This window comes from Cetorhinus maximus, chromosome 2 (genome assembly GCF_964194155.1).
Source record: "Cetorhinus maximus chromosome 2, sCetMax3.hap1.1, whole genome shotgun sequence".
Taxonomy (NCBI): domain Eukaryota; kingdom Metazoa; phylum Chordata; class Chondrichthyes; order Lamniformes; family Cetorhinidae; genus Cetorhinus; species Cetorhinus maximus.
This window is the reverse complement of record NC_135880.1, coordinates 74,197,526-74,224,541: the sequence shown is the minus strand read 5'-3', so window position 1 is coordinate 74,224,541 and position 27,016 is coordinate 74,197,526. Positions and strand designations below refer to the sequence as shown.

General features: G+C 42.3%; 1 protein-coding gene across 1 annotated transcript in view; it reads right to left on the bottom strand.

Moving 5' to 3' along the window:
• The window catches only part of fer (fer (fps/fes related) tyrosine kinase), a 423,137-nt gene that overhangs the window by 129,133 nt on the left and 266,988 nt on the right, over positions 1 to 27,016 (bottom strand). The window contains exons 13-15 of the mRNA XM_078566022.1: positions 23,931 to 23,987; positions 12,101 to 12,216; positions 9,915 to 10,009 (exon numbers count right to left, since the gene is read on the bottom strand). Coding sequence (XP_078422148.1) covers positions 9,915 to 10,009; positions 12,101 to 12,216; positions 23,931 to 23,987 — 268 coding nt within the window. The remainder of the gene's footprint in view (positions 1 to 9,914; positions 10,010 to 12,100; positions 12,217 to 23,930; positions 23,988 to 27,016) is intronic.

Below are 27,016 nucleotides of genomic sequence, written 5' to 3'. Positions count from 1 at the left end.
TGACGACAGAACAAAAATACGTGTTCAATTCTTCTGCCATTTCCTTGTTCCCCTTTATAACTTACCCCGTTTCTGACTGTAAGGGAACTACATTTGTCTTTGCTAATCTTTTTCTCTTCACATATTTATAGGAGCTTTTATAGTCAGTTTTTATGTTCCCTGCAAGTTTACTCTCATATTCCATTTTCCCCTTCTTGATCAATCTTTATGTCCACTTTTGCTGAATTCTAAACTGCTCCCAATCCAGCTTGCTGCTTTTTCTGGCAATTTTATATGTCTCCTCTTTGGATCTAATACTATCCCTAATTTCTTTTGTGATCCATGGTTGAGCCTCCTTTCCCATTTTATTTTTGCGCCAGACAGGAATGAATGATTGTTGTAATTAATGCATATATTCCTTAAATATTAGCCATTGCCTATTCACCGTCAACCCTTTTGGTAAGGTTCCCCAATCCATCATTTCCGACTCACGCCTCAGACCCTTTATTTAGGTTCAGGACCCTAGTCTCGGATTCAACGTCTTCAATCTCCATCTTAATGGACAATTCTACAATTTTATGGTCGCTCCTCCCCAAGGGACCCCGCACAACAAGATTGTTAATTAATCCTTTCTCGTTGCACAATACCCAGCCTAGTGTAGCCTGCTCTCTAGTTGGTTCCTCAACGTATTGGTCTAAAAAAATCATCACGTACACACTCCAGGAAATCCTCCTCCACAGATAGTTTGGTTTGTCCAATGTATATGAAGATTAAAGTCACCCATGATTACAGTTGTACCCTTATTGAATGTGTCTCTAATTTCCTGTTTAATGCCTTCCCTTACATTTCCGTTACTGTTTGGGGGCCTATAGACAACCCCCGCCAACATTTTCTGCCCCTTGGTGTTTCTTATCTCCACTCAAACAAATTCCACATCATGATTTTCTGAGCCAATATCCTTCCTCACTATTACATTGATTTCCTCCTTTGCTAAAAGTGCTACCCCACCTCCTTTCCCCATTTGTTTGTCCTTCCTAAATATTGAATACTCCTGGATGTTCAATAGAAAAGTAGTAATTTAAATTGTGGATGTTAGATCTCTAAGAGGTTGATGCCTTAATCAACTCCCACTCCAGAGTTTGAGCACAAAAGTCAAGGCTAACAATTGAGTGCAGCGCTCCATTAGTACTGCATTGTCAGAGATGAGATGTTAAACCAAAGCCCCACCTGCCTGCTCAGGTGGGTATAAAAGATCCAATGGCACTATTTCGAAGTAGAGCAGGGGAATTATCCCCAGTGACCTGGCCAATATTTACCCCTCAATCAACATCACTAAAAAAAGATTATCTAGTCATTATCACATTGCTGTTTGTGAGTTTGCTGAGCACAAATTAGCTGCCACATTTCCTATGTTACAACAGTGACTACGCTTCAAAAAGTACTTTATTGGCTGTAAAGTGCTATGAGATGTCCAGTGGTCATGAATAGTGCTATATAAATGTAAGTCTTGCTTTTTTTAAAATTACTTACATACTTTGAATCATATATTCAGGAAATGAATGCAGGGGCTGACAGTATAACTCAGGTCTATAAGTTCCTGTTGCACACAGCCAACAATTTCAGAATGGTAGCTGTAGTATAATGATATGATTTTGCTGGCTCCACAGCATTCACATACATTAGGACACAATGGGCACTCAGTATCATTTATAAATAACACAACTCTACTTGGATTAATATGGGTCCTACATGAGCAATATGATAAAAGGGTCCAAATATTATGAAAAAAAACCTAATGGAATAATCATTACTACACGTTTGCAACCTACATTACCACATAGAAAACCATCACTGTTTGCAATTAAACTGGAATCAATTTAATTGTGTGCCCTGAGAGTTAGAGAAAGAACAAGTTCTGATGAAAGCTCAACAACCTGAAACATTAACTCTGTATCTCTCTTGGATATTGCCTGAGCTGCTGAGTTTTACCAGCATTTTCTGTATTAAATCGAAGATCAACATTCTGTTTTTTCATAGTTTCTCCTTGAGAACACAACATGTCTCTAGATACTGTGGCTGAAGTTCAATAGACCTCCTTTTCAAAAATTAGAAATATACCATTACAGTGTCTCTATCCAAGGGTCAAAAAGCAATAACTGAGAGGCAATGAGAAGAGAGTAGAAATAGCTGCACTTACAAAAGGAATTATTTTACACAAATGAGATAAAGAAGCAGTGCTAGCATTGCACTGTGCCACCAACTTCAATCAGCTGAATCAATGGAAAATTTCTTTGACACAAATGACAAAATGGAACAAGACAACTTAAAGGAAACTGTGTAAAACCATCACTTTCAATTTTATTCAACAATCTGACACTATTATTTTAGTGCCTGAATTCAAATCACATTTTTTTGCATTTTTTCTCTTTCAATAAAAATGAAGCTGCTGAGCTTGCATTTATATAGGCCCAGATCTTTCATTCTTCAGAGTATCGTACCATGGAGGTACCCTGGGAGATGTGCCGAGGGCCCTTTGAAAGTCCCCACACAAGGACTACATGGGAATTGCCTGGGAAGTTTCATCTTCCATTGGGCAATTACCGGAACCCTCTGAAACTCTGATTTGAAGTCAGAACCTTTGGATTGTTCCGACTCTCTTCCCAGAATAGTTACCCAGGAAAGGTTACAATGATTAAAACCAGTTCTAACTCCTGGGTAACTATACAATTGATAACTACCCAATCCCCATGCCACTAGACACCCCTGACTACCCCCAGACGAATCCCCCTGACCATTCAATTACCCCCCCACCCACCAACTAACCCATCCACATACTCCCTGACTAACCCCACCACCTGACTACCCCTGACCACCACCCCACATGCCCCTGACCAGCCGACTAATCCTCCCACCCACCGATCCCCCACACCGACGAACCCCCACACCACCCCCAAGCCCCCACCTCCTCACCTGACCACCCAACTATGCCCACCCCGACTAAACTTCCTGACCACTCGCCTAATGTCCTCATCCCCAACTACAACCCCAGCCTCCCCAGCCGCCCAACTTTGCCCCCCCACCCCCCAGTCTACCATCCACTTCCTGACTACCCCCCACCACAGTCCCCTGTCCATCCGACTAGCCCCTGACTACCTGACTAATGCCCCCCACTACCCCCAGACCAATTCCAACACCCGACCAACACTCTCACCCTCCTCCCCTCTCCCGAACCAGCCTTCCCCCTTCACCTTACATACAGCCTGCTTTTTGCCAGTAACCATGTAAAGTTCCTCAACCTCAAGTACCTGTCCAAGTCCTGTCTAATTTATGGAGTCAGTTTCCACCGTCTTTTCAGGTAGAATATTCCAGATGCCGATAACTTGGTGGAAAAAGATCTCTTCATCTCCATTCTAGATCTTTGCCAATGATTTTGAATCTACGACCTCTGGTTATTGAACTTTGCATCAGAGGGAATTTACGTATAAGGTCCCATAAATGGCAATGTGGTAAATGACCAGAAAATCTGTTGTAATGGTGTTCATTGAGGGACAAATAGGAAGACAACAGTGCTCCCCACACTATCTTTGAATAATGCCATTGATCTTTTACATTCACCTCATAGGAGATGGGACTTTGGGGTTCATTGTTTCATCCAAAAGACGGCACCAATTAAAAAATAAGGGGTATCCCATTTAAGACGGAGATGTGGAGGAATTTCTTCTCTCAGAGGATTGTTAGTGTGTGGAATTGTCTTCCACAGAGAGCAATGGAGGCTGGACCATTGAACGTATTCAAGGCAAAGTTAGGCAGATTTTTGGTCTACAAGGGAGTCAAGGGCTCTGAGGGTCCAAGCAAGAAGGCGGAGTTTAGGCCAAATCAGACCAGCCAGGGTCTTATTGAATGATGGAGCAGGCTCGAGCCGAATGGCCTACTCCTGTTTCTTATGACCTAATGACCTCTAACAATACAGCATTCTCTCAGTTCTGCACTGAAGTACAGGCTAAATTATTGCTTGATGGGCTTGAATCCCATGACCTTCTGACTTAGAGGGCAACGTATGATCATTGAGTAAAGCCTGAACTATGACATTTGGATATTAATACCTAACAAAAAAAATTCGAAGAATCATGCTTTTTGAATTATCTACATAAATAAAATAATGTTACTTGCATTGTTATCACCTTTCTCTCAATTAAAAATTCAACATTTCATAATAGCTTAAGTGCAAAGCTGAACTCTCCAGCCTTTTTCCAAAATCAAAGAAACTTCAGCCAACAACAGGTCACAGCAGGTGGGTGGATTGAACCATACTGGACTTGATTTGGAAAGACTGGCCAACACAGCAGCAGTACAAATATGAGCGGACTTCAGGTTGCTGAGAATGGGTTTATTTTAAAAATGTATAACGGATCTCTTAGCAGCCTGACAGAGTTTGGAAATTTTATATAAAACTTGAGATATATTTCGCAAAATGCCTTTTTACATTTGTTAACTCTTTGATCTGATACATCTAGTAAATCTCTCATGGGCACCTGATCAAATGCTTTTGGCAATCTGAATAAACCACGGCCACTGTGTTTCCATTATTTATCCTTTCTGTAAAGTTGCTGAATCATGGGCAGAATTTTGTCCTTGGTGGACGGGCAGGCCCCACAGGCTCGACGGCGGGCGGACAGCCGCCATTTTGAGTGGGCAGGCCAATTAAGGTCCGCCCAGCGGCCTGCCCGACGGGAAGCGCTATGCACTTCCTGTGCCGGGGGGGGGGGGGAGGGATTCCCCAACTGTCAAAGTGCGCTCTTTCACGCATGCACGCGAAAGAGCACACTGCTCCCTGAGACTAAGACTGAGAAACATTATTAACATGTCCCCCTCATGTAACAATGTCACACGAGATGGGACATGTTAATAAGAAGCACTGAAACTTTATTAAAGTTTTTAAACACGAACATGAAACCTCATCCCGCCAGTGGACGAGGTTTCATGTTTTATCAAAAGCCCGCTGGGGCTTCTGGCCTGCCTGCCAGCCTTAAGGTTGCACGGGCAGGATCTTTAATGATCTTAATTATCCTGTCAATGGCCTCAATTGGCCATTGACAGGTCGGCAGTCGGACAGCTGACTTCGCTGTCCGCGCGCCTTCCTAAAAATTTAAATGGACCGGGATGACGTCGGGGGTTCCTCCCGACGTCATCCCGCATCATTTTCCCGTCATCGAGCGGGCCCCATCCCCAAATCGCCGACGGGAAAATTCTGGCCATGATCTGCCTTATAGAAATTCATGCCAACTTGCCCAATTAGCAATCTTTCACTAAATGCTGAGCAATGCCAGCCCAAGTTATAAAACTCTCAGTTTACCTAAAATTGAAGTTAAACTGACTGGTCTATAATTTCCTGGCTTAACCGGCCTCTCTTTTTCTAGATGGCATATCATTTGTGATATAAAATAAAGTACCTTGAACATGTAGAGATCAGACAGCAATTGAATTCTGATGGGTAAACACCCAAACAAATTACAGCAGCCTTGTCCAACCCATGGTCCGCAGGCCAGACTGTGACCCCCGGAGCCATTCTATGTCGCTCTTGGAGCCACTGTTCAAAATGCCAGTCAGATAGGTTAAGTGAAGTTGAAGGTTCTGCAAGGAGCTGCTCCTCCAATCACAGGGCATTCCTCGCCCACATTTGCTGCTGATAGGCTCAATGGCTCCGGGGGCCACAATCTGGTTGGACCAGCCTGATCTTAAAGTACTGAGATAAGTACTGTACAGTAAAGTCCTCTCTGCCAGTTGTGTTGCGTTCCTGAAAATTGATACTTTAAGTGAATCAATTTTATGGGCAAGATTTTTACCTCGTTGGGCGGGCCCGGGAGCGGCTGCAAAACTGATGGCCAGCCGTGATTGGGCCCCAACCGCAATTTCACGCTGGCTGGCTAATTAACAGGCAGGCAGCGTGAATCACGCGCTGAAATGCTCAGCACAGCCTGGGGGGGAGGGCGAGCGTGGAGGTCAGTGCATGCACACGGGTGTGCTCATTGAAAGCTCCCTGAAGGCACAGAGCTGCCTCAGGGAGCTGATGATTTTTGACATGAAAGATAAAGAATGGAAAATTAAGGAAAACATGTCCCCTCGTGTGACTCTGTCACATGAGCAGGGACATGTTAAAATTGAGTTTTAAAAGTTTTCATTTTTTTAAAAATCAATGGTCGAAACCTCATCCTGCTCGTGGATGAGATTTTGCAAAAAATGCAAATGCTGCTTGGCCTATTCGCCCGCCTGCCAACCATAAATGAAAAATTCAATTCAATTAGTTGAATAAGGGCCTTAATAGATCTCTTAATTGTTGGCAGGCACGCTGCCACCTCCTGCGCGCATCACCGACCGAAATATCTCACGAGTGCACAATCACGCACTATTTTTCTCCCGTTCGGGTCAGGTGTGCACCCGCCTGATGACGGAAAAATTCTGCCCTATGTGAATCATGGTTTTCCATAGGAATCAATGTTAAAGCTAGAGTTAGGTTCCGCCAGACATTTCTGACCCAGAAAAAAGCAATGGGCAGAATTTAGCCCTTGGCGGGCGGGCAGCTGAACCCCACCGCTGAAACGGGGCCCACCGCCATTTTGAGTGGGTAGGTCAATTAAGGCCCCCCCAGCGGCTTGCCCAACAGGAAGCGCTATGCGCTTTCTGTTCCGGAGGGGTAGGGGTGGGGGGTAGGGGATCGCCAACTGTCGAAGTGCGCTCTTTCACATATGCGCGCAAAAGAGCACACTGCTCCCTGAGGAAAAGTCCTGTCTCAGGGAGTTTCGTGAAAGGTAAGTAAAGTCAAAAAATAGAGACATTTTAAAATTATTAACATGTCCCCCTCATGTGACAATGTCACACGAGATGGGACATGTTGATGATAAACTCATAAAATTTATTAAATTTTTACAAAACGGTAATGAAACTTCATCCCGCCAGTGGGTGAAGTTTCATTAATAATCTACAGGCCACTGGGGCTCCTGGCCTGCCCGCCAGCCTTAAGGTTGGCCAGGCAGTGCATTTAACTATCTTAATGAGTCTGTCAATGGCCTTAATTGGCCATTGACAGGTCGGCCGGCGGACAGCTAATTTCGCTGTCCGCCCACCTTCAAGATTTAAATGGCCCGGGATGATGTCGGGGATTCCTCCCGACGTCATCCTGCGTCATTTTCTCCTCGGCAAGCAGGCCCTGCCCCCAAATCACCGAGGGGAAAATCCTGGCCAATGTACAAGTTGAAATACAGTACTATATGTGTGCTGTAATGTGCATTCCTAGCTGAAATAACCTGCAAAATAAAATAAATCACTAAATATAAAAGAAATCCTGTAAAAATTAAAATTAGATAACACTCACCAGACTCTCTCTCTCTCTCTCTTAGGTAGTCCCTCCAGTTCGGAGGTGACTTGCTTCCACTCAGCTTGATGGGTTAGAGAGATGTTTTATCTCTTCAGGGATGCTTAGAGGACATCCCTAAAGCGTTTCAGTGAAGGTGGCTCTGAGTGATTTAGAGCCTTGATACTGGGCATGTTGACTTGGGGGTAGACCTGGCTGTTGCACAGTAGGGGGTATCCCATACACTCTAGCAATACTGACTGCTCATTCTCCAGCCTCAAGACATTTTAAAATATCCAATTTCGCTGCTCAGCTGATGGCTTTTCTTGCTTTCTTTGCCGCAGCAGGCACACTACCAGAACTTACTGGGCGTTTCTCACTCATGTTTATAAATGATTTAAAAGTCTAACCCGCAGCAAAACTCCACAACTTAATAAACTTTGGCTTTGGATGCCTCTTTTTTTTTAAAAAGATCATCGTTGCCTCATATACCACACTACTAACAATGGTGTCAACTTGACAGGACCCAATGTTGCACAAAGGGAGCCGATGTGCGCTGTGTGATGATGCACGAAACTCGATGACACAAGAAAAGAATTTATACCAGAAATCGGAAATTTATGCCGGAAACACGAAACACAGGACCTAAAGCAAACACCACTTTAGAGTGAATCAATTTAAATCAGGACAACTTAAAATGAGGGCTTACTGTATGGTAATATTTTGAAAGAATTTAATAGTATTGCATATTGTATTTCTTTTATGTTTAGTGATTTATTTTATCTTGCAACTTATTTCAGCTAGGAATGCACAGTGCTGCACATGTATGGCACAGTATTTAAACTTGTACATTGATTTTTTTCCCCAAAATGTCTGCAGAAACCTAACTCTAGCTCTGACATTGATTCCTATGGGAATCTATGATTCATTTAAAGTTGTTTCATTTAAAGCTGCAATTTTCACGAAGGCAACCACAACTTTTAAGTGAGGATTTACTGTATGGGAGAGCCTTCCATTGCTCTCCATTGTGGTAATTTTTTTCTTATTCTCCTTAGCCTTTCTAATCTTCATTTTTGTAGCTAGAAACATAAAATAGGAGCTGGAATAGGTCATTTGGCCCTTCGAGCCTGCTCTGCCATTCAATATGATCACGGCTGACCCTCTATCTCAACGCCATACTCCCACTCTCTCCCCATACCTCTTGACGCTTTCTTCAATATTTTTATACATTTATTCCTACTTTCTTTTTCATCATTTGCCTTGTAAGTTCTAAATGCTTCTCTTATTAGTTTCAATTTTGATCCGATATTACGGTCGATCCATGGAACAACTGTGCATTTTGAACAGCATTGCACTGTACAGAACAATGCATAAAATGTAACAAAAATACAGAATTAAATGACAGAATAGTCTTACAGATTGACTCCTCTTTCTAACCTTGAACAATGGCATTGAGAGAAATGCTGAAAAAAGAATTAAACCGCAATACTTTTTTCCACTGGCATAGCATATCTCTACAGCTGAATATAATATTCAGCATTTTTTTGATACTACCACTGTCAATGGTAAAAAAACGGACATATTCCAAGTTAAGATTTGACTTATTAAAAAGATAACCAACATTCAATTTTTTGTCAAGTTGCAATTTGAATAGGCTGCCATTGATTTCCCTATACTTGCATAGTATATATTTTGCGCAACTACTTAAAATGTAATGAGAGTCTCCACAAAAGGCAGAGTATACATCTTAATAAGTAGAAACACTACACATGCAAAGACTGCATTTTTTGCTGCTCAGTTAAAAACAAATTTATTTTCTTGTATTTGATGGCTGGGAGGCATTTTAAATAAATTGCCAGATTAACATTTTAGAGCTAAATGTGTATCAACAATGAAACTGATGCACTCCACCGATGCTGCCAGACCTGCTGAGTTTTTCCAGGTAATTCTGTTTTTGTTTCACTTAAGCATATTACCTGGTATGAGCTGCATAGCAATGTAAATGGGTTGCCTTTGGGCCTAATGATTTGCTGATCTTAAGTTTTATCAACTTATTTTACGATCAGTCTCTTTGAATAACTTCCAACAACTCTCAGAATCATGCAATCATAGAATGGTTACTGTTGAAAAACACCGCTGATCTCTCCACAATTTCCATATATGCCTCGACTTTCACAATGGAGGTAAAATGCTCAGCTCTGCCATTCCTTGAATATGAATTACAAGCTTGCCCTTTTCATCTTAGCAGCACCTTCCTAGTTTGACAATCCTCTTACTATTAATGAACCTACACTAAGTATTCACTTGATGTTGATTCACTTAACGTTGTTTCACTTTAACCTCGTTTGCCACATGCTTCATCTTCTGTGGCCTGTCTGCTCAAAATATATTTTACACAACTACTTAAAATGTAATGGGAGATTTCACAGAAGGTAAAGCATACATCTTATTAGAAACACTGCACATTGCAAAGACTATTTGCTTTCTGGTGTTTGATGGCTGGGAAGCATTTTAAATACATTGCTAGGTTAACACTTTAGAGTTAAATACGTATCAACAATCAAACTGATGCAATTAAGCATGTTACCTGGTATGAGTTCCATAACAATGTAAATGGGTTGCCTTTGGGTACAGACACCAATCAGTTTGACAATGTTTGGATGATCGTACTGTTTGAGTATCCTGTTTAAAAGTGAAAGATATTTATTCACAGGAAGCTTGTTAAAGATTTGCATGTTTCATGGTACTCCAATACAAACCTGATACAAACACATACCAGAAATTCCAGTAACAGTGAAGATAGAAATGCAAAAAAAAGTTTAAACCAAAAACAAGAGAAAATTGATTTTTCGAACAATCTGACAATCTTACATAAAAAGCACAAGTCTCACACTTTCATGTTTGAGGTAGTGAACCTCAAGGCTGACACTTTTTAACTTTTATATTCTAGATGTAATTTATTTTGTAGTTCTCAATGAGGTTCGCATATGCATCAAAACAGAATACATCTGCAGCTCACCTATGTGAACATTCCATTCATTTCTTGCCCAGTAACATTCAATTTAATGATGGCTTTTAAAAGATGGCATTGCATTTCAGTATTTTTAACAATTTAAGGATTCAGTTTTGATTTATTCTGCAGTCTTACATTCAAGTGAAATTGAGGCTGCAATAGTTTAAAATCCAGCTTGCAGCCAAAGCTGGAAATGGGAGGTGATGTGTAGTCAAATCAAGAAAACTAGCTGTCTGAATATTACCTGTCCTATGACATAAGAATGTAGAATCTTCCTTGTGAATCATCCAGCTTCAGTGTACTGGAATAACACTGAAAACTGCATGAATTAAATTGAAGGAATAGTAAATGAGATTGTGTCAGAATTGGGACAATCAGGACTGAGGCTAGCAGTGACCAGTAGCAGCCCATGTACTTAATGTGGACATTATACAATAAGTACTGTATAATGTGCTCAGTGGCTAACAAATTTTGCAAAGTGGGGCTGAAACAGATGCCAAGTCCTATAACATACACACACACACACACACACAAAGGGCCTAATACCAGTTTCAGGCATGGATCGTGGATGCCAGCGCAGGAGTTTTTAGCAATATGGCGAGTGAGGCATTTCTGGGATGAATACATACGTGCACACACAGCCCACCATATTGGAGGCTTAGGTGCCCAGCTTCCAGCTGTTAAATTTGCATAGTGCCAATAAATTTCTAGGCTAGAGAGTCCACAAGCAAAAGGGAGAAGTGGCAGGCTTAACTGGTAGAACTTGTGGCAAACCTCTAAATATGGAAGGAGCCAGGGGTTGCACTACAAAACTTCCCTAAAAAGGGAGAGGAAACAAAAACATGTTTGAGGTCAAATGCTATGTTCTGTTGAGAGAGGACAGCAAGGCCTAGGCAAATTTACCTTAGCACAAGTGATCAGGCCTGAGAAAGCTTTCCTCTGTTTTAGTAACAGAGCTGACCAAAATATAGTTTCAGTGAGCCAAGTATCACATTGTGTTGTTATTTATTCTTCCCTCCATTAGAAGAAGGGACTATAGTTAATTTGAAGCAAGGTGAGGTTTTCTATGACTGTTTCTTAACTTGATGACTGTAAAATATAGCATCTTGGCAATTTATGTCAGCCGCATCTCACTTAATTGCTGACCACTCTATCTTTCACATGAGAAAGCGTGAGGAGGATTATGATATTCAGTCCAGATAGCAAATGGGTCTCAATCCTACGCCCAGAACTTCATCTAAATATTGAATAATGAAAGCAAACTTCTGATGGTAAGCATGTGGATTCCCATTACGGGAGAGATGCTTCACCTGAGAGAACATCTAGGGCAGATATGAAATTTGTAACCGGTATTACTATTTATTGTTATGCTTTTTACAGCAGTAACAATGATCACCAACAGATATATTACCCAGTTTCAAACATAAACCACATTGATTTTAACCCAAGAACAGAGTCATCTCATATTATAAGCCCTGATGCAATCATATGTCTCATTCACCCAACCATCTTTGCCACAGACGATGATTTTGAAGTGAAACATGATACAGAAAGGGGAAAGGAAACAAGAATAAATCTTTTTCTCTTCAATACCCAACCTTGTAGATTTGAAGAAATGTACATGATCTTGTTTCAGCATAACTTTTGATGAATAGGTTCACTCACATTCAAGTTTGTCAGCATGAAGGAAAAGAGAAAATCACTTCCATAAATGTAAATGCAATTTTCTTTTCTGTGCACTTTCAATGTATAAAACCTACCTTGCTTCTGATAAGAATTTAATTTTCAGCTCCTGTGGCAAATCTTCTTTGCATGTTTTTACAGCTACTGGAGTTTTATCTTTGAGTGTTCCCTTGAAAACTTCGCCAAAATTACCCTGAAAAGTATAACATTTAATGTAATCATAAACAGATACCTATTTGATTAAACCATCCTAGTAAAGCAAATACAGGACATTTTTCTGCCTGTAATTTTTCTTGTGAGAATGTATTCTTAATTCCTGTGTTGCTGAAATATAATTTTTATATTACAGAGAAAAAGAATTTTTGTCGAAGCTTTTCATTTTGCAAGCATCAGGAAAATTCGCAAGAAAATGCCCGTGTCAGGAGACAAAAATAAATTTATACTCTATGAGAAGAGAGTGCTGATTGGTAGGCGAGTGAAATCTGACTGGTAGAGGCGTTGCCATGGAGAATGCACCAGTTGATGGCGACTGACAGTTAACTGCCAAGCATTGTTTGAAATTTAAACCAAGCAGCTCAACTCTGATTCCTCAGGGCAATGTCTTGACCAATGAACCAGGGAATGGCTGTTACTTATTTTGTTTAGCTGAAACAGGCACAGTACATGTATATGTTCTTTCTGTCTGCAAAGAACAGGGCCCTGTGTACATATATATGTAGCTTACAGTACACGCAAATGTGCCACATTGCGCTAATTAAGAAAGGATAGCAGGACACGCAAGGTACAGATAGCTCTAGTGGGGGTGGCGTGAAATAGGACCAAAAGGGCATAAAAGGTATAGATTTAAAAATAATGGAAATAGGTGGGAAAAGAAAAATCTATATAAATTATTGGAAAAAACAAAAGGGAGGGGGAAGAAACGGAAAGGGGGTGGGGGTGGAGGAGGGAGTTCAAGATTTAAAGTTGTTGAACTCAATATTCAGTCCGGAAGGCTGTAAAGTGCCTTGTCGGAAGATGAGGTGCTGTTCCTCCAGTTTGCGTTGAGCTTCACTGGAACAATGCAGCAAGCCAAGGACAGACATGTGGGCAAGAGAGCAGGGTGGAGTGTTAAAATGGCAAGCGACAGGGAGGTCTGAGTCATTCTTGCGGACAGACCGAAGGTGTTCTGCAAAGCGGTCGCCCAGTTTACGTCTGGTCTCTCCAATGTAGAGGAGACCGCATTGGGAGCAACGAATGCAGTAGACTAAGTTAGGGGAAATGCAAGTGAAATGCTGCTTCACTTGAAAGGAGTGTTTGGGCCCTTGGACGGTGAGGAGAGAGGAAGTGAAGGGGCAGGTGTTGCATATTTTGTGTATGCATGGGGAGGTGCCGTAGGTGGGGGTTGAGGGGTAGGGGGTGATGGAGGAGTGGACCAGGGTGTCACGGAGGGAACGATCCCTACAGAATGCCGCCGGGGGGTGAAGGGAAGATGTGTTTGGTGGTAGCATCATGCTGGAGTTGGCGGAAATGGCGGAGGATGATCCTTTGAATGCGGAGGCTGGTGGGGTGATAAGTGAGGACAAGGGGGACCCTATCATGTTTCTGGGAGGGAGGAGAAGGCGTGAGGGCGGATGCGCGGGAGATGGGCCAGACACGGTTGAGGGCCCTGTCAACGACCGTGGGTGGAAAACCTCGGTTAAGGAAGAAGGAGGACATGTCAGAGGAACTGTTTTTGAAGGTAGCATCATCAGAACAGATGCGACGGAGGCGAAGGAACTGAGAGAATGGGATGGAGTCCTTACAGGAAGCGGGGTGTGAGGAGCTGTAATAAAGTCCTGTTCTTTGCAGACAGAAAGAACAAGTACACACATTGTGCTGTTTCAGCTAAACAAAATAAGTGACAGCCATTCGCTGGTTCATTCTCCAGGGTAATGTCTTGACCAATGAGAGTCAAGCTGCCTGGTTTAAATTTCAAACAATGTTTGGCAGTTAACTGTCAGTCACCATAAACTGGTGCATTCTCCATGGCAATGCCTCTATCAATCAGAGTCCACCTGCCAACCAATCAGCACTCTCTTCTTAGGCAGTCTAAATTTGTTGATTCCCGTGACATTGGGGCAATTCGCAAGAAAATGCCTGAGTGCAAGATGAAAAGCTTCAACAAATAATGTCTCTTTTTACAGCAATACTCATGTTCTGTCCTACCAAACGACTAATTTTAATGTTATGAAGTTGTAAGTAGTAGTACAACAGATGGTATGTAAATTGAAGTATTACTCGATAAAGTTACATTATTAATTTAACAGATAAATTAACAATGTACCATAACCATTAACTTATTTTTGCTAATCTGGAATTTATAGGTGAAATTTTCCTAAATCTTCACCCAGATACAATGAATATTGGGTTAGAGCAACTGCCTAAAAAGGAAGCTGATTTTCTTCCTTACAGCTAAGTTCCTTGACAGGCATGCACTCTGACCCCCAAAATTTCCCAATATTCACTGTGCCTTGGTGAGGAAAAAAAGGCAAATATTCTAAGAAACCTTTTTTCAAATTCATTCATGAGATGTGGGCTTCACTGGCTGGGCCAGCATTTATTGCCCATCCCTAGTTGCCCTTGAGAAGGTGGTGGTGTGCTGCCTTCTTGAACCGCTGTAGTCCATGTGGTGTAGGTAAACCCACAGTGCTGTTTGGAAGGGAGTTCCAGGATTTTGACCCAGCGACAGTGAAGGAACGGCAATATATTTCCAAGTCAGGATGGTGAGTGACTGGAAGGGGAACTTACAGGTGGTGGTGTTCCCAGCTATCTGCCGCCCTTGTCCTTCTAGATGGTAGTGGCCGGGGGTTTGGAAGGTGCTGTCTAAGGAGACTTGAATTCCTGCAGTGCATCTTGTAGATGGTACACACTGCTGCTACTGTGTGTTGGCGGCGGAGGGAGTAAATGTTTGTGGATGTGATGCCAACCAAGTGGGTTGCTCTGTCCTGGATGGTGTCAAGCTTGAGTGTTGTGGGAGCTGCACTCAACCAGGCAAGTGGGGAATATTCCATCACACTCCTGACTTATGCCTGACTGAACCTTAGAAACTACTTTGAAAAAGAAATAAGGATGCTGCCATAATTTCTTGCTGATAAAAACCTTTTTTATGAAGTTACCTATTACTCAGCATGCTAGTAGAAGTGGTAGACATTACAATAAGGGCTGAGTGAATCTGAAATCTTACACGATCTAGAATAAAAGTAGGGGATGAAAAAAGCCTTTTTAGTCAAATGAATCTGGTCCTTCCCCTTACTATGTACAACCTTCACTGTTCCTAACTTAATCCCTTGAGAATGGAAATGAGCTTCCATTGTTACACGCATGAGAAATCAGCAAAGAAACACAAGCAGCAGGCTCCAAACTAAATGCACAGTGCCCTTGTCCTGCAACATGCAACCTGGATTCCATATATTGGCAAGGATGGTTGGTATTTGAACATTCTTTATAAACAGAATGACCATCAGAGCCTCGGATTTGAAGAATGTCTGATCATGCATTTCCTGATGGAGAACCAGTATTGTAATTGCTTGCTGAAAATAAACACTGCGGATGCTGGAAATCTGAAATAAGAACAGAATATGCTGGAAATGCTCACCAGGTCAGAAAAAGAGAGAAACAGAATTAACATTTCAGCTCCATTACCTTACTTCAGAACCAGGGACAAGGAGAGAAAGAGGTAAAAAGTGAAAGGATATCAACTTGAAACACTGGGTGAAATTCGATCAGAGTGATGCTGGTGCCAACGGTGCACCCAGAAGTGGCAACGATGCTTGGAGCAGAAGCAGCTGGCCGAAAGTGATATGGCGGTTGACCAATTAAAGCTTTTCATGTGCGGAACCCGTTGAATCATGGGAAAACAGGTGGGCCGGATGGTGGAAAACATGTGGGCCGGATGGTGGAAAACATGGATACGGCTGTTGACTTCACATGGTCTAGTGCCATTTTCAACTGCCAGTCAGACCTGACTGCAGTGATTTCTGTGCATCTGTCTGGCATTTGGAAAGTACATATCAGCCTTAATGCACATAATTGCATCAGCCTTCAGTTGCAAAGCAAAAGCTTTTGAAAGGGTGATGCACAAAAAACTTTAGTCAGTCAGTCTCTGAAGGCAGATGAGAAGGTTGGACAGGTTGGACCTGCATCAATTGGGGTTTAGAAGAATGAAAGGTGATCTTATTGAAACATGCAAGATCCTGACGGGGTTGACAAAGTGGATGCTGAAAGGATACTTCCCCTTGTGGGAGAGACGAGAACTAAGGGACACAGATCAAAAATATGGGGTCCCCCATTTAAGACAGAGATAAGGAGGAATTTTTTTTCTCTCAGAGGTTCATGAGTCTGTGGAACTCTCTTCCCCAGAGAGCAGTAGAGGCAAGGTCATTGAATGTTTTTAAGACAGAGGTGGATAAATCCTTGAGTTCAGGATAGTGGCATTGAGGCCACAATCAGATCAACCATGATCTTATTGAATGGTGATGCTGGCTCAAGGGGCCAAATGGCCTTCTCCTGTTCCTAATTCCTATGTTTGTATAAGAATCATAAAGCTTGGGAATGGCAAAGATCTCAAAAAGAATGGCCCCACATTGCAGCAATGCCTCCTTGCAAGTTCTACTTCAAGCAGCCCAGAAATGGTGCAACATGTTGTTTCCAGCAGATGGAAAGAAGAGGCTGTCATGCATCACCAAGGAACCCTGGTGGAAGATTGCAGCAGAGGTTAGAAGCTGTGGACCCCTAACCCTTCAGACATAAAGGAGGTGTGCAACACATATGAATGGGAGAAGTGATTGCCAAGATTTTTAAACTAATTGTTTGTGTTTCTTCATGCAGGCGTCAGGACCCCAAAAGGACATGTAGTTGCCTCAGCTGAAGCCCTGCATTCCACCTCTGGGAGGAGAGCGCCCAAACCTCAGAGAATGCAGTGTCACAATTTTCCCCTGGATTATCGCCAGTGTGGATACCTCCACCTCAGTGTGAAAGTGTTCACGATATAGCTCTGGATCACAAGCTGGTGAGCACATAATCGACATGCAGAAGCAACTGACAGAGGCTTTGATAGTTGAGTCGTAACAGTTGAGAGTCATGACAGTCAGATGAGTGCTGGAGGCCAGGACCTTGCAGGACCAAGCTGATGACGGGCCTCTGGTGTCGGCCATAATGAACCAGCTGAAGTTGCAGCGAAGAACATGGGAGCATTTTGGCGGAACTGCCAGAGGCAGGACGATGGAGGAGTCCATCGAGACCATGTGACTATGTCTCAAGTGTTTGAGTGCATGGCTTCCTCCATTGGCAACTGACATGGAAAGCTGGATCCAGCAGATCACTCAGTGGCTGCTGTATATGCACTCAGACCTGAATACCATCACTTTGACCATGAGCTCAATGTAGCAGTAGCTTGGCAAAAGGGTTGAGCTTAGAGTCCCATCCGAGTCAACCTCTTACTCTGATATACGGGCAGGTGCCATCACATACCATGTGGATGGAGAAACTGCGGACTGAGATCTGAAGGCTTCTTGCATGGTGCTCCCTAGTTGGACAGTTGCATCTTTTCCCCCTCTGCCAGTGACCTGACTGCTTCCAGTCGATGAGATCACAAAGGAGGCATCTACTCTGATAAGAGAGTCCATCAGCATATGCGAGGACCTTCAAGGCCTCAGGGACCCAGAAGACAGCTGCCAAGGTGATCTCAGCATGTCTAGCAGCCTGGCTCCTGCTCAGCTGCAGATGCAGAGGCTGCACCTCATCATAGCAATCAAAAACAATTTTAGAGGATCACTTAGTTGCACCATTTTGGCAAGGATGTTTATGCCTTTAATGTTAATGTTTAGCTACAGAGCATAATTAAGTTATGATGGATGTTATCTTTCTGTGTTATTCATTTTCTTCTGGCCTCTAAATGGAGATGACAGATCTTGTCCCTTTAAGCATATGCCTATGGTGGTAATGTTGTTGTATGGCCATCTTCATGGGCATGGACATGGAGAGACTGATGAAATCTTAGGAGATGTCAGGGAGACATTACCAGTGGCTGTTCTATGTGTGACATTTCAGGAACCTCATGAATGAAGGAATCAACTGTGAATAAGGTTTTCATGAATTTCCTTAGCACGAGTCTCCAGGGCTCTGACTTCAGGTTCAGGTGCCTCATGATGTCATCCTGCTTCCTCAGCCTCCTCCACTATATCCTCTCGTTAGAGGAAGAGTCAGTCTCTGCACTTCGTCTGGATGCAAGGCCTCCAACCCTTGTTGCACGAGATTGTGAAAAGCGCAACTAAAAACTATGATACTGGAGACTCTCACTGACTCAAACTGCAGAGCTCCAACTGAATGGTCCAGGAATCTGATTTTGATAAGGCCTCTTGTCTGCTCTCTGGTGACTCGGATTGGGCCATTGCAGGGATTGTGTTGTGCCTCAGCTTCCTCATCCTCATAGGTGTTAACAGCTATGTTTTGAGAGGGTACCTCATCAAGGATCATGGAGCCATGTGAGAGGCTCGAACAACTGTGGCAGTTGGGAATGCTGGGGCACAAATGTATCATGACTGCATCCCAGGAAACAGGCACACATTTGCAGATGCATTTCCTATGGTCGCATGTCAACTGAACGTTAATTGAATAGATGCCCTTCCTGATGATGAAGGGTGCAAGCTGGTCTGATGGAACTTTGATGATCACATGTGTGCAATCTATAAAGTCCTGCACTTGTGGGAAGCCTGCAATGGTCCCAAAGCAAAGCTGATAGCCTACGAACCTATCTGGATCAGTTCAGGATCACACAAACTTTCCAGCCCTTTTAAACAAGGCATTGATGACTTCCTGATGCAACGATGTGTGGACGCCTGTGATATCCCGCACAAATTCCTGGTGCATCCGTGAAAAGATCTGGAGGCATAAAAATTTGATACTGCAGTGATCTCTAGTGCCACTGGAATTGGGTGCCCACGCAAACCCATCAGTGCTAGGTTGACCTGCAGCAGAGACTGGTGAGGGACTTCATTTTTTCACAGGATGTTGGCGTTGCTGGCTAGGCCAGCATTATTGCCCATCCCTGAATGCCCTTGAGAAAGTGGTGGTGAGTTGCCTTCTTGAACCACTGCAGTCCACATGGTGTAGGTACACCCACTGTGCTGTTAGGGAGGGAGTTCCAGGATTTTGACCCAGTGACAATGAAGGAACAGTGATATAATTCCAAGTCAGAATGGTGTGTGACTTGGAGGAGAACTTGCAGGTGATAAGACCAAAAGACATAGGAGCAGAAGTAGGTCATTTGGCCCATCGAGTCTGCTCCACCATTCAATGAGATCATGGCTGATTTGATAATCCTCAACTCCACTTTCCTGCCTTTTCCCCATAACCTTTGATTCCCTTACTGATTAAAAATCTATCTCAACCTTGGATATACTTAACGACCCAGCCTTAACAGCCCTCTGCGATAAAGAATTCCACAGATTGACTACCCTCTTGAGAGAAGAAATTCCTCCTCATCTCTGTCTTAAGTGGGCACCCCCTTACTCTGAGATTATGCCCTCTGGTCCGAGACTCTCCCAAAAGGGAAAACAACCTCTCAGTCTACCCTGTCAAGCTCCCTAACAATCTTATATGTTTCAATAAGGTCGCATCTCATTCTTCTAAACTCCAATGAGTACAGGCCCAACCAACTCAATCACTTCTCATAAGAAAATCCCTCCATACCCAGGATCAACCTAGTGAACCTTCTCTGGACTGCATCCAATGCCAGTATATCTTTCGTTAGATAAAGGGACCAAAACTGTTCACAGTATTCTTGGTGTGGTCTAACTAGTGCCTTGTATAATTTTAGCAAGACTTCCCTATTTTTATACTCCGTTCCCTTTGAAATAAAGGTCAACATTCCACTTGCTTTCCCTATTACCTGCTGAACTTGTATGCTAGCTTTTTGGGATTCATGCATGAGGACCCCCAAATTCCTCTGTGCTGCAGCTTTCTACAGTCTTTCTCCATTTAAATAATATTCAGCTCTTCTATTTTTCCTGCCAAAGTACATAACCTCACATTTTCCCACATTATATTCCATCTACCAAGTTTTCGCCCACTCATTTAACCTGTCTATATCGTCTGTAGACTCCTTGTATCATCCTCATCACTTGCCTTCCCACCTATTTTTGTGTCATCCGCAAACTTGGCGACAGTACATTCATTTCCCTCATTCAAGTGATTAATATATTTTGTAAATAATTGTGGCCCCAGCACTGATCCCTGTGGCACTCCACTTGTTACAGGTTGCCATCCTGAAAATGCCCTCCTTATCCCAAACCCCTATCTTCTATTAGTTAGACAATCCTATATCCATTTTAATATACTACCCCCAACACCATGGGCTTTTATCTTAAGTAGCTTTATGTGTGGTACCTTATCAAACACCTTTTGGAAATCCTAATATATTACATCTACTGTTTTCCCTTTATCTATCCTGCTTGTTACCTCCTCAAAGAGTTCTAATGAATTTGGCAGGCATGATTTCCTCTTCATGAAGCCATGCTGACTCTGCTTGATTATATTATGCATTTCCAAATGATCTGCTAATACATCCTTTACAGTATACTCTAACGAACATGATGGTGTTCCCATACATCTGCTGCGCTTGTGCTTCTAGGTGGTAGAGGTCCCGGTTTTGGAAGGTGCTGTGAAAGGAGCCTTGGTGAGTTACTGCAGTGCATCCTTTAGATGGTACACACTACTGCCACTCTGCCTCAGCGATGGAGGGAGTGAATGTTTAAGATTGTAGATGAGGTGCCAATCAAGTGGCTGCTTTATCCTGCTGTTGGAGCTGCACTCATCCAGACAAGCGGGCAGTACTGCATCACATTTCTGATTTGTGCCATGTAGATGGTGGAAAGTTTTTGAGAGTCAGGAGGTGATTTAATCGCCACAGAATTCTTAGCCCCTGCCCTGCTCTTGCAGCCACAGTATTTATATGACTGGTCCAGTTAATTTTTTGGTCAATGGTAACGCACAGAATGTTGATAACGATGGATTCAGCGTTGGTCATGCCATTGAATGTCATGGGGAGATGATAAGATTCTCTTTTACTGGAGATGGTCATTTCCTGACACTTGTGTGGCATGAGTGTTACTTGCTACTTATCATCCCAAGCTTGAATGTTCTTCTGGTCTTGCTGCAGACGGACAGAGACTGCTTCAGTATCTGAGGAATTGCAAATGGTACTGAACATTGTGCAATCAACGACGAATATCCCCACTTCTGACCTTATGATGGAGGGAAGGTCATTGAAGAAGCAACTAAGACAGTTGGGCTGAGGACACTACCCTGAGGAACTCCTGTAGCAATGTCCTGGAACTGAGACGATTGACGCCAAGAACCGCAACCATCTTCCTTTGTGCTAGGTATGACTCCAACCAGTCAAGAGCTTTCCCCCTCTGATTCCCACTGACTTCAGTTTTCCTAGGGTTCGATGCCACATTCAGTCAAATGCTGCTTTGATGTTAAGTCATTCTCACTAATTTTCTGGATGAGGATGCTCCCAGATCCCTTTTGATGAATAGCATACCCACTTCTTATATGGCCCCTACACCACGAATAGGAAAATTATCTGCAGATACAAGTAATATACACAACTACACAAAGCATAATCTGGCATTATACTTAGACAATCATCAGCACTGTCCTCACCTTCAGGTATAATTTTTTTTGACAACGAGCGCAGGATATCTCTTGTAGACCTTCAGGATAAACTAGGAAATTCTTCTTTTCCTTCCTTATTTCTTATTTTAATTGCAAAGTTTACAACAGGATTAAGCAGGAAGTGATCTTACAACCACTGTGTCTGAGGGAAGACTGCTACCAACTCAGCCAAAGTAGCAGCCAAATTATGATGGGCTGAACCATTTCCAAATGTCTGATGCACAGAACATGGCTGAAACAGGATTGCCCTGAAGTAGAACAACTGACTGCAAACCAAAGAATTCAGGCAAGCTCCCACAGAAACATGTCAATGTTCTGGCCATGGCACTCTCTCACAGAAACATGGCAATGTCTTGCTCATGGTGCTCTTCCACTGGAATATGCCAATATCTCAGCCTCACTCTCCCCCACAGGAACCTGGCAATGTCTCGCCATGGCACTCTTCCACAAGAACATGGCAAAGTCTCTCTCAGGTTTATTGCCAGCGCCAAATCTTATTACAGTGCATTCTGAATTTCTTTGCTGATTCAATATATTGGTATATCAATAAGGAGAAATATCTACAAGGGATGGGGTTTCATCATATGAAAGGAATGAAAAATCAGAAAGGAGACAATGCAAACTGTTACATATAGTTTAATAAGTTATATGATATATCTAAAATAAGAAAAGGCTAGCAGGCCCCAAAAGCACATACACATATTCCTGCCAGAATTATTCTCACACCTTCCCGATAGTTTCTGTGAGAGGCAAATGAATGGCCAATTCAGGAATTGTGTGTCAAAACTCCCTCTCTGTCCTGATGCAACTTCTCAGTCTTCTGGGGGAAGTAATTTAGGAACAAATGAGGGGGGAGTGAGTGCAGGCCACTGTATTGCTGAGATGCCAGTGGAGCACTGCTGCTGATTCACACTGTTCTTCATTTATCTGTATGTTAATGTGACTTTGCAGTGTACAGCCAAACCCCTTGTAACCAAATATCTTTGTCTTGCGCACGTACATTCCTTGAATCTCTACAAATACTTAATGAGATGTGCCTTGGCGCAAAAAGCTAAGTCGCTTTGGTTTATAGTAAGGTGGAAACACAGAATCGTTCTATCAGTTTTATTTATTTCCACTAATTTGTGTAATCATATAAAAATAATAAACACACTATCCCACACTGCCTCATGGGATCATCTTGTTTGACTTAAAACTAATTTCTTAACTCCACTCTTCTGTACCTCTCGTGCTCCTTACAGCGCTTTGTGATCTGACCACTCCCCTGCCACTAACTTTAAAATGTCCTCTTCACTTTCAGATTTTAGCCAAACTGTCTCAAAGAACAAAGGACAAAGTTGCCAATGATCATTGTTGCATTTAAATGAATACAGCTGTGGAAAAAGCATTGAGTGTAAATGATCACTGGAATGCCAAATTATTTTGGTCTCCAGGATGCTGGTCTGAAACCTAATTTACATTTGTCAGCCCTGCACCCTGTGAGTTTAACCTCTTAAGAGCCATGGTTAGCTCTGTAGCAGCTGTGATAACATATTAAACAAAGGTCTGAAATCCTGAAATGTTAACAGATGTTTTCGCAGTATTTTCCATTTTTAAACGAGATGTCCATTCTATTTATTTCCATTGTGCAAATCTTTTACTTTCATGATGCTAACCTTTCTCTGATTAATATCTTTTTTAAAAGCATTTTGTTTCAAAAAAAGGTGAAATTTGCTATTCTTTTTTTCAACACTATGATAACAAATACTCTGATTGCTGTGAGAATACACTGCACCATACTGTATGGCAGGTAGTATCTTGATTTGCAATTTTCAGCTCTGCCAATTCTCGATAGTCCCACAATTAAAGAGATTCTAATTGGTTTTTGCACAGGCATAGAAGAGAAACTTTGGGGATTGCTGAAGTCACGCCAGCATTGCTCATGTGTATTTCCAGGTGGCCTACTACAGAGCAGCACAAGCAGAGGATTGGAAGCAAGTTGCCTGACTGCTTATCTGCCACTTTGGTTTGGTACAGTTTTCAACAAGCTAAAAGAGACATTTAAAAGTTTAAAACTAAATTTTATTAATCAGAACAAGACCAAAGTACTAAGAAACTGCGCAGTTGAAAGACTAAATAGAAAATTGTTACCTATAGTGATATGATATACATACACCATTGCACACATTTACAAGTTAACTAAAAAAAAAGTTAGAGCCTTTTCTCACTTACTTTGCCCAGTAATTCTCCAAGTGTTACATCTTCATGATTGAGAACCCATTTCTTGTCCTACGCCAAAGTTAACAAAAAAGTGCATTAACAATCTGCATACTTTTACTTCAAGTATATGTTTACTACCCAGTGTAGAAAGGCATTAAATGTCATAGTGTAAAATTCAAATTTTATCACAAGCTCATTGGAGGGCACTTCAAGAAACATTATGTAGCAATTGTTATGGCACAGCCGATGGTAAATGCTGAGTTGTTCAAATCCCAAAGGGAAACTTGAAACGACTGCCACAATTTGTTTTGCAATTTGTATAAATTTCGAGATGAGTGCCCTGAATTCAGTAGTAATAAAACCACCAAGTCTTATAGGATTTTACAAAACTAGATTAAACATTTATTAATAAGAGAAATGATTTTAAACACATACATAGATCTACAAATTGCTACTATGATAACTTCTAAATCCCCTACTTAATCAGACTCCCAGGACAGAATTTAGCCCTCGATGGGCAAGTGGGCCCCACCGGCTTGGCGGCGGGCGGGCAGCCAACCCCCGCTGCCAAAACGGGGCTCGCCGCCATTTTGAGTGGGTGGACCAATTAAGGCCCACCCAGCAGCTATGCACTTCCTGTGCGGGGGGCGGGGGGAATCCCCAACTGTCAAAGAGCGCACTGCTCCCTGAGGCAAAGTCCTGTCTCAGGGAGTTTACTGACAGGTAAGAAAAGTCAAAAAATAGAGAAATACTAAAATTATTAACATGTCCCCCTCATGTGACGATGTTACACGAGATGGGACATGTTAATAAGAAACACAAAGTTTATTACATTTTTTAAAAACGGACATAAAACTTCATCCCGCCAGTGGATGAAGTTTCATGAATAATCTGGAGCCCGCTGGGGCTCCTGGCCTGTCCGCCAGCCTTAAGGTTGGATGGGCAGGTATTTAATTATCTTAACTAGCCTTTCAATGGCCTCAATTGGCCATTGACAGGTCAGTGGGCGGACATCTGATTTTGCTGTCCGCCCGCCTTCCTAAAAGCTTAAATGGCCCAGGATGACGGCGGGGTTTCCTCCCGACGTCATGCCATGTAATTTTCCCCTCGGCGATTTGGAAGTTTCATGAATAATCTGGAGCCCACTGGGGCTCCTGGCCTGCCCACCAGCCTTAAGCTTGGACAGGCAGGGTCTTTAACAAGGTTAATTAGACTGTCAATGTCCTTAATTGGCCATTGACAGGTCAGCGGGCAGACAGTTGATTTTGCTGTCTGTCCGCCTTCCTGAAGATTTAGAGGTGTCAGCTGTGGCTCAGTTCATAGCACCCTCGCCTCTGAATCAGAGGGTTGTGGGTTCATGTCCCACTCCCGGAAAAACCAAGAACTGTGATTGTACGCGAAAGAAGTTGCAATCTGTGACTGTTGGTAACTCGAAAGAGTTTTCTGAAGATTTAAATGGACCGGGATGACATCAGGGGTTCCTCCCGACGTCATTCCACGTCATTTACTCCTCGGCGAGCAGGTCCCGCCCCCAAATTGCTGAGGGGAAAATCCTTCAGCCAGTTACACTTTCATTAAGGTAACAGTAAGACACATTTTTAAAAGACCCAGGCAAAGAAACATGATACCCTGAACCAGTTAAATTCAAAGTGAGATAAAAGCAAAATACTGTGGCTGGAAATCTGAAAGAAAAACAGAAAATGCTGGAAAAACTCAGCAGGTCTGACAGCATCTGTGGAGAAAAAAACAGAGTTGACGTTTCGAGTCCATATGACCCTTCTTCAAAGTGGGTTTTCTCAACTTCAGTTCTTTGAAAACAGCAGCTTGAGGCATAGATGCTGAAGGTTTTTCACACTTGTTAGATCTTAAAAATGCCCACCCTTACACACAGCCTTCTCTCTTTTACACATATTTTCCCCTTTGAATGTAAATTCCCATTGTTTCACTATGTCTTTGGACTTCATCTTTCTGATAATAAAAATCTCTCATAGCATTAAATTTTACCAGTAATCTTTGGGAAAAACAAATACACTGTTTCTAAACTTCACCTGGCCAAGTGACACATTTCACTCCCTCTTTTGAAAACAATCTAGTCTGTTTATTTACCTCTATGTTTACCAACTTAACATTTCAACCCTGGCTTCTCTTCTAAAACATCAAAGCCTTCAGGCCAACTGCCTTTAATCCAATTAAGTCACATACACACACAGGCACAGATACCACTATTTTACAATAAATTCCAATAACATAGAGAAAAATATCTTCCTGGCACAGTGTAATTTTATATGTGGCATAACAAATATGAAATATTTTCATATTTCAGAAATGTGACATTTTGCGGAACAATTTTTCTATTGAAAATCTACTTGTAAAAATGCTACAAGTATGAATCTACATTCTGCAAACCTAATTAGCAATTGTGATATCACAACAACATTGAAACCAGACTGCAAACTATGAAAAGGATATAGCATACGATTAAATCTTTTACACAACTTTGCCAGATTCATTTTTAATGTATGGCATGAACAAAAAGGGTATTAGCATGTCCCATTAGGTATGATTTATACTGTGTTCTTGGTGCTAACCACACTTAAGTTTATCACTTCAGGTAAAAAGATCGCCCTGTCGCCATAGTAATCGCGATACCAAGCTGGGACTATCACATACATAAAAGCCCATGCCATGTATTCACTGCAATTAAACATTTTTAAATGGTGAACTACTATCCGTTGGGTTGCAGAAATGGCTTTAAGTGTGCAATATCAAACATAAATGCCAAGGAGTCACCTCTGCAGTTTACAGGTAAGAAGTTTAACAAACTAAAAATTTCATGCTAATATTTGCCCGTAACTTCCGGTGAAGTGGCAACTGAGTCGGATTGCCATTCTGCTCCTATTTTCTTAGTTTGAAATCCTGCTGCTCCTATCTCACCTGACCTTCCGACTCAGGCCAGGTGAGGTCACTCCAGCACAGCAGGTTGCTGTGGCCGATTGTCAAGTCCAAGAGAGTCAAAGATAAGTAAGCCACACCCCCTTTTTTACTGCACTAGCTACCATAAACCAGGTATGTTTAAAGATCCAACCACATTGACAAGC